The sequence below is a fragment of the Lithobates pipiens genome, unplaced genomic scaffold (assembly GCF_037356315.1).
Source record: "Lithobates pipiens isolate NorthernLeopardFrog02 unplaced genomic scaffold, aLitPip1_a1.2 Scaffold_27, whole genome shotgun sequence".
NCBI lineage: Eukaryota > Metazoa > Chordata > Amphibia > Anura > Ranidae > Lithobates > Lithobates pipiens.
In genome coordinates this window covers 59,602,350-59,623,735 of record NW_027507788.1, presented here as the reverse complement: position 1 = coordinate 59,623,735, position 21,386 = coordinate 59,602,350, and the positions used below count along the sequence as shown (strand labels likewise).

Below are 21,386 nucleotides of genomic sequence, written 5' to 3'. Positions count from 1 at the left end.
TAACTTTATTCGGTCTGTTACCACCGTAACTGTACCGTTGTCTGTTGAGATGTGCCTATTGGGGTTGGTCGGATCGCTGGCTCCACGCCGAGTGCTCAGAACACTCCTGGGCTTATTGTTATACTATGCCCGTAAGTCTATTGTTCTTAAATGGAAGGCTCCGGTGGCCCCCTCTATTAATTTCTGGAAGAGTTTAGTGAACACGGCTCTTCCACTATACAAGGCCACCTATCTTTCGCGAGGCTGCGGAGCCAAGTTTCACAAAGTATGGGACATATGGACGGAGTCGCGAGACACCAATGCTGACTCGATTGCTGACTGACAGAGTTTCATTAGGAATTAGAGGAGGCGTTCTAAGGTATTGACACTTCTGTAGCCCTGGGTCTTTCCTTCCAGGGGCAGTAAGGGGTTGCTTGGGGGAGGGGAATGCTTGCATGTTTCATCCTGGGATTGCTTACAGCCTCCAGTAGAGCATGAGCGAACTTGAAATTTGTCCTGAGTGATGAGCAGTGGTGCTAGAGTGTACGGTGGGTTTTTGGCTGTATACGCCAGTGGCGTATCTTGGGGGGGGGTTTGTTCCATGTTTGTTGAATCAGGAGGGTGTAGTAGTAATCAGCCTGGGTATGCCCAATAGGCTGTAAGTTGTTTTACGTTTTATTTGCAAATCAATAAAAATAATAATAATAAAAAAAAAAGATACTTCTGTTTCTCTTATCCGTTTTTGTCCCTGACCTAATGTACCCACCCCCCCCCCCCCTCCCCCCATAGATGCATGCTTTCCCCCATCTACAGCGGCCCCATACAACAGTATAAGTCTTCACTGTCCTGGCCTCGTCTGAATATTACAGTCTTATAGACTTTTATAAGACTGTCGTTGATCACCTCTGGCTTTGAAAGACAGCCCCATAAAAGTCTATGGTGCACCAATTTTCAAGAGCAGCCAGAACAGTGAAGCCTTGCACCACTGAATGTAAGTAAATGGCAAAACTTCAGCCTTTTGTTTTAATGACTTTGCTTTATCTAAAAGCATAAAAGAACCATTTTGAGTGTTTAATTAACGTATGTGCTATACTGTGTAAGATGAGTAGGTGCCAAAAGAGAAATTACCTTAATAAAAATATAACAGAAAAATGTGAGCAAAGATAGGACAACAATGTCCAAAAATGTATATAATGTGGGAATAAAGTTGCCAAAACCTGTAATGTCACCACATAAACAATAAATAAGTTTAAACATGAAATAGTGGCACTAAATATAAAACAATAATAATGTTCCTAGGTGAAGCACCAAAAATATTGAGATGTCTGAATAAAATCTCAATCAGACAAAAAAAGAAACTATATATTATAGAATGCAAGAAAACAATAACCCAAAATATATATAAATGTTATGTGCAATAAATACAAAAATATATTTTGGGTTAATATTTTCTTGCATTATATTATATACTATATGTTTCTTTTTTGATTGAGATTTTATTCAGACATCTCAATATTTGTTGGTGTTTGACCTAGTAATATTATTGTTTTAGATTTAGCGCCACTCCATTTCATGTTTTAACGTATTTATTGTTTATGTAATGACATTATAGGTTTTATGTTTAAACTTATTAACAGAACCAGTGATCAGTATCAGTATCTTGCTGGTACTTTCTGTACATACAGTGCCACATCCATTAGATCAGGGGTACTGAATTAAAATTCACGGGGGTCCGGTCAGTAAAATTTTCTTCCAGCGGAGGTCCAAGTGTCATATTGGAGATGACTCGTCGCGTCATGATTGTTTTCTATTATATATCTCTGCACAAGTGTGAACAAGCCCTTACCTCTGTGCCCTCAGTCCCCCCTTCACACCACATATCTCCCTTTTACATCACAGTCCCCCATCGGAGACCGACCCATCACAGCGTGTCCCTTTAAATACGCCCCCCATCACAGACCCCCCCCATTATAGACCCCACTATCGCAGATCCCCCCCCATTACGGACCCCACTATCACAGATCCCCCCCATTATGGACCTCACTATCACATATCCCCCCATTACAGACTCCAACTATCACAGATCTCCCCCCCCCCCCCATTACAGACCTCCAACTATCACAGATACCCCCCTCCCATTACAGACCTCACTATTACAGATCCTCCCACCTCCCTTTACAGACTCCACTCCATTACAGACCCCCTACGTCCTTTGTCTGGACCTGCATCACTTCCAGGCTTGTGTGAATAAGGTAGGGCAGTGTGTGGAGGGCGAGGAAGGGAGAGTCATCCATGTAATTCAAGGATGTTAGCGGCATGCAGACGAGCCGGCAGAGGGGAGAGAACACTCGGGCAACCATTTGACGATGCTGCGGGCTGCATAGGGCTGCTACTGGGTCCGGATTCGGCCCGCGGTCCACCATTTATTGATGCCTGCATTAGATGATACTAAAATGCTCAGATACAGTGGGGATCGAAAGTTTGGGCACCCCAGGTAAAAATGTGTATTAATGTGCATAACGAAGCCAAGGAAAGATGGAAAAATCTCCAAATGGCATCAAATTACAGATTAGACATTCTTATAATATGTCAAAAAAAAGTTAGATTTTATTTCCATCATTTACACTTTCAAAATTACAGAAAACAAAAAAAATGGCATCTGCAAAAGTTTGGGCACCCTGAAGAGTTAATATCTTGTACTGCCCCCTTTGGCAAGTATCACAGCTTGTAAATGCTTTTTGTAGCCAGCCAAGAGTCTTTCAATTTTTGTTTTGAGGTATCTTTGCCCATTCTTCCTTACAAAAGTGTTCCAGTTCTTTGAGATTTCTGGGCTGTCTGTCACGCACTGCTCTTTTAAGGTCTATCCATAGATTTTCAATAATGTTGAGGTCAGGAGATTGTGAAGGCCATGGCAAAACCTTCAGTTTACGCCTCTTGATGTAATCCCCTGTGGATTTTGAGGTGTGTTTTAGGATCATTATCCATTTGTAGAAGCCATCCTCTCTTTAACTTCAGCTTTTTCACAGATGGCATCAAGTTACCATCCAAAATTTGCTGAAATTTTATTGAATCCATTTTTCCTTCTACTCGTGAAATGTTCCCTGTGCCACTGGCTGCAATACAACCCCAAAGCATGATTGATCCACCCCCATGCTTAACACTTGGACAGAGGTTCTTTTCATTAAATTCTATGCCCTTTCTTCTCCAAACCTACCTTTTCTCATTCAGGCCAAAAAGTTCTATTTTAACCTCATCAGTCCACAGAACTTGTTTCCAAAATGCATCAGGCTTGTCTATATGTTCATTTGCAAAGTTCAAACGCTAATTTTTGTGGTAAGGACGTAGAAGAGGTTTTCTTCTGATGACTCTTCCATGAAGACCATATTTCTACAAGTATTTCTTTATAGTGGAATAGTGTACCACAACTCCAGTGTCTGTCTGCCAGATCTTTCTGGAGGGATCGTGCAGTCAAACGTGGCTTTTGAATTGCTTTTCTCACAATCCTGCGAGCTGTTCTGTCTGATATTTTTCTTGGTCTTCCAGATCTTGCTTTAACTCCCACTGTTCCTGATGGCTGCCATTTCTTAATTACATACCGAACAGAGGATATTGACATCTGAAAAGGCTTTACTATCTTCTTATAGCCTTCTCCAGCTTTGTGAGCATCAACTATTTTCAGTTTCAGTTTTCTAGACAACTGCTTAGAAGAACACATGGTGCTGATTGTTGGGGCAAGGTCAGATGAGTCTGGCTATTTAAAACCTTTGAGATTAACATCACCTGGTCTTCCCAGATGATGATTGAGAACAATCCATGACACTGGCAGGTCTCCGCTTTGCAAAGGGGGCAATGCATGCTATAAATTCTGCAGGGTGCCCAAACTTTTGCAGATGCCATTTTTTCGTTTTCTGTAATTTTGAAAGTGTAAATGATGGAAATAAAATCTAACTTTTTTTGGCATATTATAAGAATGTCTAATTTGTAATTTGATGCCATTTGTAGAATTTTCCATCTTTCCTTGGCTTCGTTATGCACATTAATACACATTTTTACCAGGGGTGCCCAAACTTTCGATCCCCACTGTAAGGAAAGACATTTTAAGGCATCACTTACATATTATTTTGTTTATAATAAAAAATATTCAGTGTATCAAAAATTCATTAAAAGAGTAATCTCCCAGGAGTGTTGAAAAAGGGAGAGCACCCACAATCCCTTGAGTTCCCTTTTATTGCTGCATTACCACCATGATATGTATTTGGGGAAACACATTTGTTAAGCCATTGCGCTTTATCACCAAGGGGACTTACAGGGCATCCTGAAAGTATTCAGAGTTTCACTTTTTCCACATTAAGATATGTTATAGCCTTATTCCAAAATGGACTAAAATCATTATTTTCCCTCAAAATTCTACAAACAATACCCCATAATGACAACGTGAAAGAAGTTTGTTTTGAAATCTTCACTTATTTATTAAAAAATAACCGAAAAAAAAAAATCACATGTACATAAGTATAAGTATAAAAGTACATACCCGGTACTTTGTTGAAGTGCCATTTGTACCAATTACAGCCTCAAGTCTTTTTGAGTGTGTGGCTACAAGCTTGGCACACCTATTTTTAGGTAGCTTCTCCCATTCTTTGCAGGACATCTCAAGCTCCATCAGAGTTATCCCATAGCCACTCCTTTGTTATCGTAGCTGTGTGCATAGGGTCCTATCGTGCCTTTTACTGAGGAGTGGCTTCTGTCTGGTCACGCTACCATACAGGCCCGATTGGTGGAATGTTGCAGAGATGGTTGTTCTTCTGGAAGTTTCTCCACAGAGAAATGCTGGAGCTCTATCAGAGCCTACCCCAGATCTGTGCCTCAATACAATCCTGTCTTGGGGGGTCTACAGTCAATTCCTTGGACTTCATGGCTTGGTTTGTGCTCTGACATGCTCTGTTAACTGTGGGACCTTGTATAGACAGGTGTGTGCCTTTCCAAATCCTGTCCAATCAACTGAATTTACAACAGGTAGACTCCAATCAAGTTATAGAAACACCTCAAGGATGATCAGTGGAAACAGGATGCTATGTATATTTATGTACATGTGATTTTTATTTTTGTGTTTTTTTTATAAATTTGATTTCAAACAAACTTCTTTCACATTGTCATTATGGGGTATTGTTTGTAGAATTTTGAGGAAAATAATTAATTTAATCCAATTTGGAATAACAAATTGTGGAAAAAGTGAAGTGCTGTGAATACTTTCAGGATGTACTGTATTACTAATGTTGTTTATAAGGTAGGGTGCAGCAAGACCTGGGAACAGCAGGCAGATATTATGCAAATTAAATCTGATGCATAACATAGAGCCCCTTTTCTGGGTATTGTTACATTATAGGTTTCTACGAATAAATGTTTTCATTTTTTATGACTCTTTGATATCATGAATACATTTTATCTTTTAATTATATTAAAATATGTGTGAACAATGCCAAAGTCCTCTTCCTTTTCTGAGAATTTTGATTGTGTCTAATGGTTGATGTACACCTGAACTACTTTTTGGTGTTGTTTTCAAATACAAAATCACATTCATACTGTACACTAATAAAGGCTTTGGTACAATTCACTTTGTGAAATATGTATGTAATATATGTAATGTGTAATGTATGTTTACAGGTGCTGTTAATGAAGCTGGTAAAATGCCTTTCTATGCAGAAGAGTGTGCCTCAATGTTGGCGGTGACCTTCAGCAGTGGAGACCGGCAGATGAGGAGTATTGTAAGTTGTCAAATCTATTTTAGCATTTCCTGCTGCTTTAGATCTTGTGTCCTCAAAATGTCTAAATGACTAGATATCTCACCTTCTTAATTTGGTCTAATTTTGTGTTTTTTGTTCTCGCCTCTGCATTCTAAGTTGCCCATGGTTTAAGGGGCATTTCCAAAGAAAATACAAATTCCTTATTTCCTCATCTGTCATAAATTGGTTTGGAAAGTTGTACAGACCATGCTGTAAATCATATTTCCTAATTGTACCTCACAGGACACAGGGGAGCTATTTTTTTTAAACCATTGAGTTATGCCCCATCTCTTGGTAATTGGACTCTGGCAAATAGCAAAGGCCTGCATAATCCTCACCGTTGTTTTTGCTAGTGTCTGCATATACAGTAATGGATCTGTCTCTCTCTGCTCTATCTACATAGAACCCATGAGCTGTGTTTGTCTGCCAAGCCTCCATGCTAGCAGCATTTTTCCAGATTGTTACTTGCCGATTACTATTCCCAGAAGAATTGTACCTGGACCCTGTTGGGGGGAAAAAAAGGAATGGCCTATAAGTTATTACTGGAACTGGACCTTGCATATAGCATTCACCTTGGCAGGTGGTTTCATCTCACGAGTTAGCTGCCACGGAGCTGAAACAGACTCGGTCCCCTCAGACCCTGCAGGGTTTGCCTGACCAAGAGAGGTGAATATGTAGCTGTTTTGTCCCCAGGAAGACAACTCCCACATTCTTGTTGGAGACAGTTTTCCTTCTGCAAACTCATTTTTTGGGCAACAGATCTGCTCTGGCTTTAAATCAGCCTCTGTTTTTTCACCCACTTGTTCAGAATCTCCTTTGGGTACCTTTTTGTGTCCAAGGAGGAATTTATGGCTGCCTTTTCCATTGCACTGGAACAATTGTCAGCTGTAAGGTTGGAGGAATGATAATAAAGGGCCCAGGACCCCATCCCTACAGGAGCTGCCTTGTGAGTTTCCCCTCCCACCCTTTTATATAAGATTATAAATGAGGGAGAGGTGGAAGAGGAAGCATCCAAGAAAGTGGACACTTCAGAGGTGGTTGAATCCTCTGAGGAAGATATTCTGGCCTCAAATATTTCCCACTCTCAAAGGACCCATCGTACATGTCCTCACAGAGGTGGTCTGTAAGAATCTGAAGCTGTCGGTATGAGAACCCTTAGACCTGAGGGTTTGGGCTTTGGGATGAGCGTTGGGGTCTGGGAAAGCACCCAAACCAACCAAGTCCTTTCTGTTGCATCCTGTTACCGAAGAGCATCTGTACAAGGACTGGGACCTTCTGGACAAGGTGCGCCCCCAATTTTTGCAACAATACCAAAAGAACAGCTTCCCAAAAAAGTGTGCATTCCTGGCTGTGGACCCTGTCTTATGTCTAAAAGACTCTTACTCTGCCAGTTGACGATGTACTGGTGTTTAAGGACCCTGCCAATAGGGCCTGTTCTTTTCCTTGGTAACTGTGACCCTTGAAACCCACTGTAGCATTTCTAGGCGTTTTTCAGTCTTTGTTGGTTTGAGCAAGGTACATGGCTAAAGAACCTGGGGATCTTAAGTCAAGTTCTTTAGATAGAAAGCACTTGAAGCTCTTTCCTGAAGCATTACGCTTTTGTGTGGACAGGTTGGGAAGTTCTAAATGAATACTCTCTTGCATGGAACTTTGGTTCACATGTGGCGAGTGCTATGGCTAAAACTATGTTCAGCGGAGCTCCCTTGCAAGAAATACAGTGCTCAGCATAAATCAGTACACCCCTTTTGAAAAATACGATTTTAATCGATATCTTAATGAACACATGAACAATTTCCAAAATTTTGACAAAACTTGAGTTTTATAGAACATTTGTTTAGCTCCATTATGTGAGTAAGTAAGGTTAATAATAAAACTTGGATTACAAAATCTCCAGTTTTACTCAATTTAGTTGATGCAAAAATTAATACATCCAGCTACAAAATCTAGTATTGTGTATGACCGCCATGATTTATAAGCATAGCACCGAGTCTTCTAGGCATGGAATGAACAAGTTGACGACATATTGCAACATTCCATCTTCAGAATTCCGTATAGGTATTCCATTGGATTCAGATCAGTAGACATACTTGGCCACTGAATTACTTCCACCCTGTTCTTATTCGGAAATGCAACAATTACCTTAGATGTGTGTTTTGGATCATTGTCATGTGGAAAAAGTGTAGAGTAATGGTAGCATCTTCTCTTTCAATATAGAGCAGTACATCTGTGAGGATATGATACGATCAATGAAATACATCTTCCCGACACCAACAGCAATTGCGCAGCCCCACAGAAGCCACCACCATGTTTCACTGTAGGCACCATGCATTTTTCTTCCTCACCTTTGCAACGCCATACAGTTTTAAAGCCATCATTTCCAAAAAACCTTTTATCTTGGTCTCATCAGTCCAGAGTACAGATTCCCAGTAGTTGCATAGTAGGTGAGGTTTAAAAAAAAGACACTAGTCCATCAAGTCCAACCTGTGTGTGTGCTTTTATGTCAGTATTACATTGTATATCCCTGTATGTTGGGGTCATTCAGGTGCCTAATCGTTTTTTGAAATTATCGATGCTCCCTGCTGAAACCACTGCCTGTGGAAGAGAATTCCACATACTTAATGCTCTTACAGTAAAGAACCCTCTACGCAGTTTAAAGTCAAACCACTTCTCTTCGAATTTTAGTGAATGGCCGCATGTCTCTTTAAATTCCTTTTCGCAGAAAAGTTTTATTCCTAATCCTCATCCGTATGATATTTGTAAATTAAAAATCATATCCCCTCTCAAGCATCTCCTCTTCTCCGCAGAGAATAAGTTCGGTGCGCATAACCTTTCATCATAACTAAAGTCCACCAGTCCATTTATTAGCTTTGTTGCTTTTCTCTGGACCCTCTCCAGTTCCCACACATCCTTCCTGAGGACTGGTGCCCAGAACTGGATGGCATACTCCAGGTGCAGCCGGACCAGAGTCTTGTAGAGCAGGAGAATTATTGTTTTATCTCTGGAGTTAATCCCCTTTTTAATGCATGACAATGTTCTGTTTGCTTTGCTTGCAGCAGCTTGACATTGCATACCACCGCTAAGCCTACCATCTACTAGGACCCACAGGTCTTTCTCCATCCTAGCTTCCCCCAGAGGTTCTCCCCCCTAGTGAGTGGATTACATTAAAATTTTTGCCACCCAAATGCATTACTTTAAATTTTTTTAACATTAATACTCATTTGCCATGTAGTTTCCCACCACATTAATTTGTTCAGATCTTCTTGTAAGCTTTCCACATCCTGCGGAGAAATGATTGCCGTGCTTAGCTTTGTATTGTCCACAAATGAGATTGAGCTTTTTATCCCATCCCCCAGATCGTTTATGAATAAATTAAATAGGATTGGTCCCAGGACAGAACCCTGGTGGACCCCGCTTTCCACACCGGACTATCCTGAATATTTCCCATTTATCACTACCCTCTGAACTCGTCCTGTATCCAGTTTTCAATCCGTGTACTTGCCCTATGGTCCATGCCGACAGACCTTAGATTGTTTAGTAAACGTTTATTGGGAACCATATCCAATGCCTTTGCAAAATTTAGATACACCACGTCTATGGGCCTTCCTTTATCTAGGTGACAGCTCACCTCCTCATAGAAGGTTAATAGATTGGTTTGGCAAGTACAATTCTTCATGAATACATGCTGATTACTGCTAATGATACCGTTGTCATTACTAAAATCTTGTATATAGTCCCTTATCCTCTCCAAGAGCTTGCATACTATTGCTGTTAGGCTAACTGGTCTGTAATTCCCAGTGATGTATCTTTGGCCTTTTTAAAATTGTTTGTGTTACATTGGCTTTTCTCTAATCGGCTGGTACCATTCCAGTCAGTAGACTGTTCGTACAAATTAGGAACAATGGTCTTGCAATTGATGACTGAGATCCTTAAGGACCATCTGGTCCCGGTGACTTATTAGTCGTCTTCTTTTTCTGCATGGGCCCTGGCAAATTCTAGGTGAGCTTTTTAGTGCATGGGCTTAGGAGAGGCTTCCTTCATGGACGACACCCATGCATGCAATTCCTCTGCAGTGTATGCCGTTTTGTGTCACCCCAAGTTTAGTTTTCCTCTACTTTACTCTACTGTTTCGTCTACTTCCTCTGCAGTATATGCCGTATTGTGTCGCCCCAAGTTTGTTTTTCCTCTACTTTAGCTAACTGCAGTGAACTTGAGTGGTGATTTTTCTTCAACCCTTCCCATCAGACAACGCTCCTGTCGAGGTGTTAACTTCTGTGGACAGCCTGGGCATTTCTGTGAGATGGTTGCAGTTTCATCATTGTTAAACTTTTGTATCACTTGTCTTATATGTTTGTCCTTTATTGGTCTGGTTCGAATTGTCAGTCTCAGCTATGCATTGTTTAGTGATGTGAATTTAGCATCCTTAGAACGTTTCACAAGAACATGGCTGAGACAATAGTCTCGCAGACCTATTTATGGAAGGTCGGTGTTACATTTCTGGATAATGATTAAGCACGTGCAACTGTGTGAAACACGTCTACCTTGAAGAATTACTTCTGTCCTGTGGTGTATATTTTGCTTTTATGGAACAAGATTAAAGGACTTCCTTTTTCTACTTTGGCATGCAGCCATGCCTTCTTTGCATCTCTGATCATCCTCTTTGCTCCGCTGTCTCTAAAAAATAACATATTTACAGAGCCAGGGGACGAGCTGCACATGCTCAGTTTGGTGTATTGCGAGTTTGTGTGTTTTTTTCTTTTGTTTTTTTTTTCTTGGAAGAGTGCATGTGATCAGCACAGGGCCAATCGACACTGAATCGGGGAGAATCAAAACTTCTCCTACAAGCTTTACTAGTAACTGATCACAATACTGCTATATACTGCTGATCAGTTTACAGTGGATATAAAAAGTCTACACACCCTTGTTAAAATGTCAGGTTTCTCTGATGTAATAAAATTAGACCAAGATAAATTATTTCAGAACTTTTTCCACCTTTTAATGTGACGTATAAACTACAACTCAGTTGAATAACAAACTGAAACCTTTTAGATGGAGGGAAGTAAAAATAAAAAAATAAAATTAATATGGTTGCATAAGTGTGCAAACCCTTAACCACTTGCCGACCAGACGCCGTCATTATACGGCGGCAGGTCGGCACATTCCCACGAGCCTTGGTAGCTATACATCGCCTCCTTTAGGCGGGATAGCAGGTATGCGCGGGGGTGCGGATGCTCGTAGCCGACAGTGGTGATGACCACCGTCCACGAGCGATTGTGGGCACGAGAGGCAGAACAGGGACGTGTGTATACACACACAAATCCCTTTTATGTTCTGAAAGGAGATGACAATCGTGAGTTCCTAATAGCTAGGGACCACGATCTGTCATCTCCTATAGTCAGTCCCCTCCCCCCACAGTTAGAACACACAGTCAAGGAACACCATTAACCACTTGATCGCCTGATAGTGTTAACCCCTTCCCTGCCAGTGACATTTATACAGTCAGCATTTTTATAGCACTGATCAATTACAATTATAACAATTATAATTGTCAAAAGTGTCTGATGTGTTCGCCATTATGTCGCAGGCATGATAAAAATTGCAGATCTCCGCCAATACTAGTAAGAAAAAAATAATAATAAAAATGCCATAAATCTATCCCCTATTTGGTTTGCGCAAAAGTTATAGCGTCTACTAATCAATACACGTGATTTTTGTAGAATACATAGAAAAACTGAGAAAAAAAATTGCTTTAAAAAAAAAAAATGGGAATATTTATTATAGCAAAAAGTACAAAATATTGTGTTTTTTTTTTTTTTTTTTTAAATTGTCGCTTTTTTTTTTTGTAGTGCAAAAAATAAAAAACGCAGAGATGATCTTTTACCACCAAAAGAAAGCTCTGTGTATGAGGGAAAAAAAGGACATCAATCTTGTTTGGGTACAGCATCGCACGACCCTACCTTATGGCTAAAAATGCTCTGATCATTGAGCGGCCAAATCTTCCGGGGCTGAAGTGGTTAAACTGATACACTGTTAAAGCACCATTTGTTTTTGTTTTTACTGCACTCAGTCTTTTTGGGTATGAGTCTATCAGCATGGCACATTTCTGACACTTTGCAAAAACACTCCAAATCTGTCAGATTGCAAGGGCATCTCCTGTGTACAAACCAAACTCAGATTACCCCACAGATTTTCAATCGGATTCATGTCTGGGCTCTGGCTGGGCCATTCCAAAACTTTAATCTTCTTCTGGCGATGCCATTCCTTTGTTGATTTGGGTGTATGCTTTGGGTCATTGTCATGCTGAAAGATGAAGTTCCTCTTCATGCTCAGCTTTTGTGCCAATATTCACTGGCTCATTCCCTCTACCTTGACTAAAGCCACTGTTCCAGCAGAAGTAAAAAAGCCCCAAAGCATGATGCTGCCACCACCATACTTGATGGTGGGTATGGTGTTCTTTTGATGACGTGCAGTGTTACTTTTGCGCCAAACATATCTTTTGGAATTATGGCCAAAAAGTTCCACCTTGGTTTCATCAGACCATAACACATTTTCCCACATGCTTTTTGGAGACTTCAGATGTGTTTTTGCAAAATTTAACCAGGCTTGGATATTTTTCTTTGTAAGAAAAGGCTTCTGTCTTGCAACTGTACCCCGTAGCCTGGACATATGAAGAACATGGAAGATTGTTGTCACATGTACCACACAGCCAGTATTTGCCAGATATTCCTGCTGCTCCTTTAATGTTGCTGTAGACCTCTTGGCAGCCTCCCTGACCGGTTTTCATCAATTTTGGAGGAACATTCAGTTCTTGGTAATGTCACTGTTGTGCCATATTTTCTCTACTTGATGATGACTGTCTTCACTACGTTCCATGGTATATCTAATGCCATGGAAATTCTTTTGTACCTTTCTCCTAACTGATACCTTTTAACAATAAGAACCCTCTGATGCTTTGGAAGCTCTCTGCAGACCATGGCTTTTGTTGTAGGATGCAACTAAGAAAATGTCAGGAAAGACCTACTAGAACAGCTGAACTTTATTTATTTGGAGTTAATCAAAGTAATTTTAAATGATGATAGGTGTGTACTGACTCCTATTTAGCACGAGTTCAAATATGATTGCTTAAGTCTGAACACAGCTACATGCCCAACTATAAGAGGGTTGCGCACTAATGAAACAATAGAGATTTCAGTTTTGTTTTTCAACTGAGTTGTACAGTTTATAAGTCACATTAAAGGTGGAAAAAATTCTGAAATTATTGATCTTGGTCTAATTTTTTTTACATCACAGAAACCTGACATTTTAACAGGGGTGTGTAGACTTTTTCTATCCACTGTATATTTCCTAAAAAATGCATTTACATGTTCTGTGTACTGTGGGAGACCAGATATAGCAAATGCAGGTTCTGGGTTTAGTAACACTTTAAGTATTGCCCTTTTATAATCAACTGTCTGCTGGACACCTGTTAAATGATATCTGACCGATATCTGTTGACAGGGTCATGTCCTGAAGAAGGTTCGGTGAAACTATGGCCTGTCTCACAGGTTCCAGCTTGTATACAAGAACTTTGAACAGCAAACTTTGACAAAGCATTTGCAGAGCTTTTAGCAAGCTTTGTTGAAGATTTTAAAGTACCATTCAGCTTTGGTTTGTTAATGTTGAACACTGATTCTGATGGGAGTTGTGATTGCCACTTTAAGCAAGCTGCTAGCAGGCTTCAGCAGACTTTCAACAAGCTTCAAGAAGTGCGGAAACCTGCCTGCTGCTTGTTTTAAAGCTAAATTTGACCAAAAAGCCTTTTCTGTGTGTTTTTGCAGGTGACTTCAGACTGGGATCTGCAGAAAGGCACAGGTTGTACAGAAGGCCACACAGGAACTTCTGCAGCGGCTCCCATAGCTGCAGGAATGATTGCTCTGATGCTGCAGGTCCGATCTTGTCTGACATGGAGAGATGTCCAGCATATAATCGTATTTACTGCAACAAAGGTACAGTAATGGTTATTTATTTATTCCTTTTTTAGACTAATTCAACCAATTCAACCAAAGACTAAACTGAGGTTCCAGTGGTTTTCAATTATAGTCACATTTACTTTGAAGCCAATCATAGTAACTAGGCTAATGATTTGCAGGCAGTTAAATAGTCACTAAAATTGGTAATTTCACTTCACTTTTAAATGCAACTGTTGTTATAACTACCAGAATCTTCCCTAAAAATAGCTTTCTTAATCTCTTGCATGTGGAAGCAGCCAGGGGCAGGCAGAGTTTGAGCGGTGTCAATACTATAAGCCAATTAGGCTGTACTACATTGCACAGTACTATCAGTATAACACTGGAAGTTTCCTGGCAGAACCAGCAGTTGTTCAAGAATACAGTGCTGCTTCTTTACTGCCCTATAAGCTGGTAGAAGATGTGGCTTAGTCAGGACATACATGATACAAAATTGCTTGATTCCCCCCCCCCCCCCCCCCTTAAGCACAGTCAGATAGGGGAGGGCTTGGGGGGCGTTCTCAGCCAAGAAAACAGATTATTGCTTGTGGCTATAGCCGCTGGCAATAAACGCTTGTTTAAGATCTGCCATGCTGGTTGTACCTAAGTCTGTTTGATGGATTTACTTGGGTACAATCAGTATGCCCATAGATGGTTTGAATTTCGGCCAGTCCTCGCTGAACTGGCTGCGTTTCAAACCATCTATGGTTGGATTTAGACTTAACTGCTGTGGAGATCCATGACCTGCTGACATTGTCTGGTAGGATAGATTTGGAAATTTGGCTTCTGTCACATTTTCTTTTCTTACATCAGGGGACACAGAGCCATAGTAATAACTATATGGATTATATCGGCGTATCAGGTGCTGGACACTGGCACACCCCTTAAGCTGTGAACTTCCCCCATATGACCCTCCCACTAATGGGAGTCCTCAGTTTTTTTGCCAGTGTCTAAGGTGTTGGGCACGAGTAAGAATGTGTTGTACTGAGCTCCACGGGCAGTAATGCTCGATGAGAGCCAACCATCCTGACCGGATCCATTCTGATGTCTCCGTAATAGACTAAATGAATGGTTTTGCTTGTGAATTCTTTTGAAAGCTGGGCCCTGGGATCCAGTACTTTTTGGTAATAAGGCCAATAAAAGTTTATTGGCAGGGTCCTGTCGCAGATCCAGGATTGTGGGTCAACCTGAGTGTTCCCCAGTTCCTGAAGGTTTCCTTTAAGGTCTCGGAGCCTACCGTGAAGGGCGAAGATTTTTTTTTTTTTATCTCCGATTAAACCCTGCTGCGAGGATAAGGTAGGGGAGGTTTTCTCAGGAATCTCTACTTCTATGTATTGTGTTGTCATGTCATGTCTGTGACACCACTGGGGGCTGTATTGAGCACTCACCATTCTGACGCTGGAAACAGCAGAAGCTTTCACTCTCCCCTCCTTCAAGCCGGCTCAAACCCTCTGGTAAGAGAAAGAGGGGTCTGATCTCTTCCTGAGCCCCCAGATTGGCGTTTTTTTCCTTATTTGATGCTAACCAGCTGCCCTGTACTTTAAAAAAAAGAAAATGTGTTTGGTGCAGACCGCGGCTGCTTGGAGGATCCCCCCCCCCCCCCCCCCGCGCCATGCTGCAGGATACTCGCACGGGAAACTCGGCTCCTTTTTGAAAAAGGAAGAGGGGGGCTGTATTCCACGTGGGGGGGGGGGGGGCATGGCTTAAGGCATCAGATGCCAGCCACATGTGCAGGAAGTGTTTTGTGCACTGTGAGAGAGGTTGGCTGGTTGGGTTTGGTGACACAGGCATTTCACTTTTGACAACATTGTACTGTATAGCTAGGATTAATAGCAGTTATTTTACTGTACTATAGCCTAGCAAGTGTTACATTCTTTTAATGGTAGTGCCGCTGCTTTGTGCTGTAAGCTATGAGTGGCAAAGGGACCAGGAACTCCTCTAAGGGTTTTAAGGGGTTAATGGTATACAACAAGCTCAAAACCCTTCCAAAAGAATGTCATCCTCCCCTGAAAGGTATACGGCCAGTCAGGTGAGCCGTCAAGGGTAGAACACTTCTGTCCCTGTATATATCATACAAACTGTTTTTTTCTTCTACCATTTAACCACTTGCCGACCGCCGCACGCCGATGTACGTCGGCAGAATGGCACGGGCAGGCATAAGGGCTTATATGTACGTCCCTTGCCTCCCGCGGGTCGGGGGCCCGATCGTGCCCCCGCCCGGTGCCTGCGGCGGTCGGTATTCGTTCGGGAGCGATCCCGGACGAGGGGACGGCCATTCATTCATGGCCACCCCCTCGCGATCGCTCCTGGCGAATGAAATTGTCCGGTGACATCACTTCCTCTCCTGTAATGTAAACACAGGAGAGGAAGTGATGTATTCTCTCCTCCGTGTCAGTAGTTTTCGTTCCGGCACCGAGGAGAGAGCATCGGTGAGTTGCACAAGCACTACACTACACAGTAGAACATGCCAGGCACACTCACACCCCCCCTTTACCCCCCGATCACCCCCCAATTACCCCTGCCCCCCCAGTCACAGTGACACCAATTGCTTTTTTTTTTTTTTTTTTTTGCATTGGTGTCATTTGTGACTGTAATAACTGTTGGGGCAGTTAGGGTTAGCCCCCTTTAGTTCTAATGTGCCCCCCTAACCCCCCCAATAAAGGTTTAACCCCGTGATCACCCCCCGTCGCCAGTGTCACTAAGGCAGGGTTCACATTGCAGCGGTTTATGAGAACGAATGTGATTCGCACTGCAGTGCAAATCACATCCGATCTCTGTGCGATTCGAGTTCAGCCATTCGCCGCACCCGCCGCAAATTCGCACGGGACCCTTTTTTTGGCCCGCAGCAGAATCGGATCGCATGGGTGTTCACACCATGCGATCCGAGTTTGCAGATCGCACTGCGATATGCGAACTGATCTGGGGGTGTCAGTAACATTTCACTGACACTCCCAGCAGTTCGCATAGGGCAGTGTGAACTGCCGCCGGGAGGCATGCGATGCGGGAACCCGCCGCGGATTCGTGGCGTTTCCGCATCGCTCCAGTGTGAACCCAGCCTAATAAGCGATCATTTTTCTGATCGCCGTATTAGTGTCACAGGTGACGCTAGTTAGGCAGGTAGGTATTTAGGTTCGCCGCAGCTTTTTATAGCGCCAGGGACCCCCATATACTACCGCATAAAGCCCCCTGATTGCCCCCTAGTTAACCCTTTCACCAGTGATCACCATATAACTGTTACAGGTGACGCTGGTTGGTTAGTTATTTTTTTATAGTTTCAGGGCACCCGCCATTTATTACCTAATAAAGGTTTAACCCCCTGATCACCCGGCGGGTGTCATTTGTGACTGTAATAACTGTTAGGGCAGTTAGGGTTAGCCCCCTTTAGTTCTAAGGTACCCCCCTAACCCCCCCAATAAAGGTTTAACCCCGTGATCACCCCCCCGTCGCCAGTGTCACTAAGGCTGGGTTCACATTGCAGCGGTTTATGAGAACGGATGTGATTTGCACCGCACTGCAGTGCAAATCACATCCGATCTCTGTGCGATTCGAGTTCAGCCATACAGATAGTATGGCTGAATTCGTGTCGCACCCGCCGCAAACTCGCACGGGACCCTTTTTTTGGTCCGCAGCAGAATCGGATCGCATGGGTGTTCACACCATGCGATCCGAGTTTGCAGATCGCACTGCGATATGCGAACTGATCTGGGGGTGTCATTAACATTTCACTGACACTCCCAGCAGTTCGCATAGGGCAGTGTGAACTGCCGCCGGGAGGCATGCGATGCGGGAACCCGCCGCGCATTCGTGGCGTTCCCGCATCGCTCCAGTGTGAACCCAGCCTAATAAGCGATCGTTTTTCTGATCGCTGTATTAGTGTCACAGGTGACGCTAGTTAGGCAGGTAGGTATTTAGGTTCGCCGCAGCTTTTTATAGCGCCAGGGACCCCCATATACTACCGCATAAAGCCCCCTGATTGCCCCCTAGTTAACCCTTTCACCAGTGATCACCATATAACTGTTACAGGTGACGCTGATTGGTTAGTTATTTTTTTTATAGTTTCAGGGCACCCGCCATTTATTACCTAGTCTCACTAGTGTACCCCTAAATTTAGGGGTGTCTACTTTCCAAAATGGGGTCATTTGGGGGGGGTTTGTGCCATCTTGGCATTTTATGGCCTTCAAAACTGTAACGCCCTTAGAAAGCCTGAAGGCGGTGCTTGGTTTTCGGGGCCCCGTACGCGGCTAGGCTCCCAAAAAGTCCCACATATGTGGTATCCCCGTACTCAGGAGAAGGAGCAGAATTTATTTTGGGGTGTCATTTCACATATGCCCATGGCATGCGTGAGCAATATATCATTTAGTGACAACTTTGTGAAAAAAAAAAAAAAAAGTTTGTAATTTTCCCGCAACTTGTGGCAAAATATAAAATATTCCATGGACTCAACATGCCTCTCAGCAAATAGCTTGGGGTGTCTACTTTCTAAAATGGGGTCATTTGTGGGGGTTTTGTGCCATCTTGGCATTTTATGGCCTTCAAAACTGTAATAGGTAGTGAGGAGTGAAGTCAAATATTTACGCCCTTAGAAAACCTGAAGGCGGTTCTTGGCTTTCGGGGCCCCGTACGCGGCTAGGCTCCCAAAAAGTCCCACATATGTGGTATCCCCGTACTCAGGAGAAGCAGCAGAATTTATTTTGGGGTGTCATTTCACATATGCCCATAGCATGTGTGAGCAATATATCATTTAGTGACAACTTTGTGAAAAAAAAATAAAAAAAAATTAAAGTTTGTAATTTTCCCGCAACTTGTGGCAAAATATAAAATATTCCATGGACTCAAAATGCCTCTCAGCAAATAGCTTGGGGTGTCTACTTTCTAAAATGGGGTCATTTGTGGGGGTTTTGTGCCATCTTGGCATTTTATGGCCTTCAAAACTGTAATAGGTAGTGAGGCGTGAAATCAAAAATTTACGCCCTTAGAAAGCCTGAAGGCGGTGCTTGGTTTTCGGGGCCCCGTACGCGGCTAGGCTCCCAAAAAGTCCCACATATGTGGTATCCCCATACTCAGGAGAAGCAGCAGAATTTATTTTGGGGTGTCATTTCACATATGCCCATAGCATGTGTGAGCAATATATCATTTAGTGACAACTTTGTGTAAAAAAAAAAAAAAAAATTTTTTTTGTCATTATTCAATCGCTTGAGGCAAAAAAATAAAATATTCAATGGGCTCAACATGCCACTTATCAATTTCCTCAGGGTGTCTACTTTCCAAAATGGGGTCATTTGGGGGGGTTTTGTACTGCCCTGCCATTTTAGCACCTCAAGAAATGAGATAGGCAGTCGTAAACTAAAAGCTGCGTAAATTCCAGAAAACGTACCTTAGTTTGTAGATGTGACAACTTTTGCGCAAACCAATAAATATACAATTATTGACTTTTTTTTTACCAAAGACATGTGGCTGAATACATTTTGGCCTAAATGTATGACTAAAATTGAGTTTATTGGATTTTTCTAATAACAAAAAGTAGAAAATATCATTTTTTTTCAAAATTTGCGGTCTTTTTACGTTTATATCGCAAAAAATAAAAATCGCAGAGGCAATCAAATACCATCAAAAGAAAGCTCTATTTGTGGGAAGAAAAGGACGCAAATTTTGTTTGGGTACAACATTGCATGACCGCGCAATTACCAGTTAAAGCAGCGCAGTGCCAAATTGTAAAAAGACCTCTGGTCATTTACCAGCAAAATGGTCCGGTCTGAAGGTGGTTAAACAAAAAAAAAATAGGAGGTCTCTCTATAGTAGAACTAAACATAGCAGATTCCCATCCAGTCCTTGGGGCCCTTTTGTTGAGGTGCAGGAGGCTGGGGATCAGGTAGATCTTCCCAAATATTGGAGGATACTTATCTTTCCTCTTCGGAGGATCCTAACAGGGAGGGAGTAACCGCACAAGTCGGGTGTTTGTCTACTCCCTTAACCCTTGTTGCCTGCAGCATGGGCTCTTGAGGTATCTTCCTCTAATGAGGTTAATTTGAGCCTCCCCCACCTGGGTATGTTTTTTCCTATTCATGCATAGCTTATGTAATCTGAATGGGAACATTTCTATGAAGAAATGGGGGGTTCCATTTATTAATGCTGCAATCACCTCAGTGAGCAGTCTCACATGCCCAGTGGATAATGCACTTATGTTAAAGGATCCAGCAAATTAAGATTGCATTTTCCTTTTAAAGACAGGATGTCTTTTGCAGTTCTTTCTGCAATTGAAGTATCTCAGTCCATTAACCCTTTAACGTCTGCTCCACTATTTTGGTGGAGCACATTTTGAGTCACGCTAATGCGTTGAAAAATGTGCACTCCAAAGGGTTAAGGAACAGGTTGTGAGATACCTGAAATTCTGCCTGATCAGCAAGCCCAGCAATGGGCTGTTGTATTTGACGCACTGTGTCTCACAGGTGTTATGAAGGACTCGATCGTTTAAGCCTTATGGCTTATACTTGGACTAGTGCATTCTTGCAGAGGTTCATGGCTGAAAGATTGACCAGCCGAAGAACTATGTGTAAACCCTTAGCAAGTTTGTATCCCTTCCTGGGGTATGGCTATTTAGAGTGGATAAGTACATCCAAGAGGGTAAAGCTCTCTTTACCAGTAAAAGGAGGTTAAACATGTCTACTTTAATTGTGCTGCCTCTCCTATGCCTGGGGCATCTGCCTTTAGGCAGTCTCAACGGTCTCATTCATCAGGTTCAGGAGATAGTTCACAAGGGCAGCACCAGGATCTTGGGGGGCAGAGAGCCCATAAAGCAGAATGCTAAAGCCTTCTTATGAAGGAGCACCCCCACTTGTTTGAGGGGCTAAAGGTCCTGCGATTCTTTAAATTTGGCAGGAACAATGTCAAGAGCAGAGGGATTTCTGCAATTTTTTTCTCTAGGTTACGACTAGAGTTCCAAGAGCCTAGATGGCTCAGTCGGCTTTTGATCTGTGGGTCCGGGATTTGGGTCCCTGTTTGGGTGCTGCCTGTGGGGTCCTTGGGCTGTTGATGCGGCAGTCTTTATGCAAGAGTTTCCGTCTCCTCAGAGAATGTTCCTAAGGATCCAGAGAAAAAGGATAGGTGTCTCGTTCTGGCCTCTGGATCAGCTGTTATCCTAGTCGGTGATATCCGAGATTACCTTAGTGGAACATGGGGTTTTGGCTCAAACCAGGGGTGCCAGAGCCAAACAGAAAGGTAAGCCCCATTCTAGATCTTGGAGATCTGAATCAGCACTTAAACATCCAATCCTTTCATAATTAGATCGGCTGTGTCCATCCTGCAAGGAGGGGAGTTGCATATCTCCATGTGCCAAAGTTTCCTGCTTACCAGAAATTTCTGCAGTTTGAAATATAAAATTTTTTTTTTCAGTTGTGTGTTCTGAAAGATTCTGGCACCTCCTTTAGCCAGGTTAAAGGCTCAGGGCATAGTGGTCCTAGCCTGTTAAAAGATCTACTTTTAATAGATCATTCAGTCTTGCCTCTAAAATCAGAGTCTGATCTCCGTAAATATCTGAAATCTCTAGGTTGGATTCTCAACCTAGGAAGATTCTCCTTAAAACCATCAAGGAGATTACGGTACTCGGGGGTTGGTTCTAGATAACATACAGAAGAAGGTATTCTTACCC

At 42.4% G+C, this 21,386-nt stretch overlaps 1 protein-coding gene across 3 annotated transcripts in view; it reads left to right on the top strand.

Annotated features, from left to right (window-relative positions):
- PCSK7 (proprotein convertase subtilisin/kexin type 7) overlaps positions 1–21,386 on the top strand; it is a 217,822-nt gene that overhangs the window by 70,576 nt on the left and 125,860 nt on the right. For 2 of the 3 annotated variants that reach the window (XM_077456985.1, XM_077456986.1), the window contains exons 8-9: positions 5,641–5,741; positions 13,574–13,741. In XM_077456985.1, the coding sequence (XP_077313111.1) occupies positions 5,641–5,741; positions 13,574–13,741 (269 nt within the window). The remainder of the gene's footprint in view (positions 1–5,640; positions 5,742–13,573; positions 13,742–21,386) is intronic. The other variant, XM_077456987.1, reaches the window with a different exon arrangement.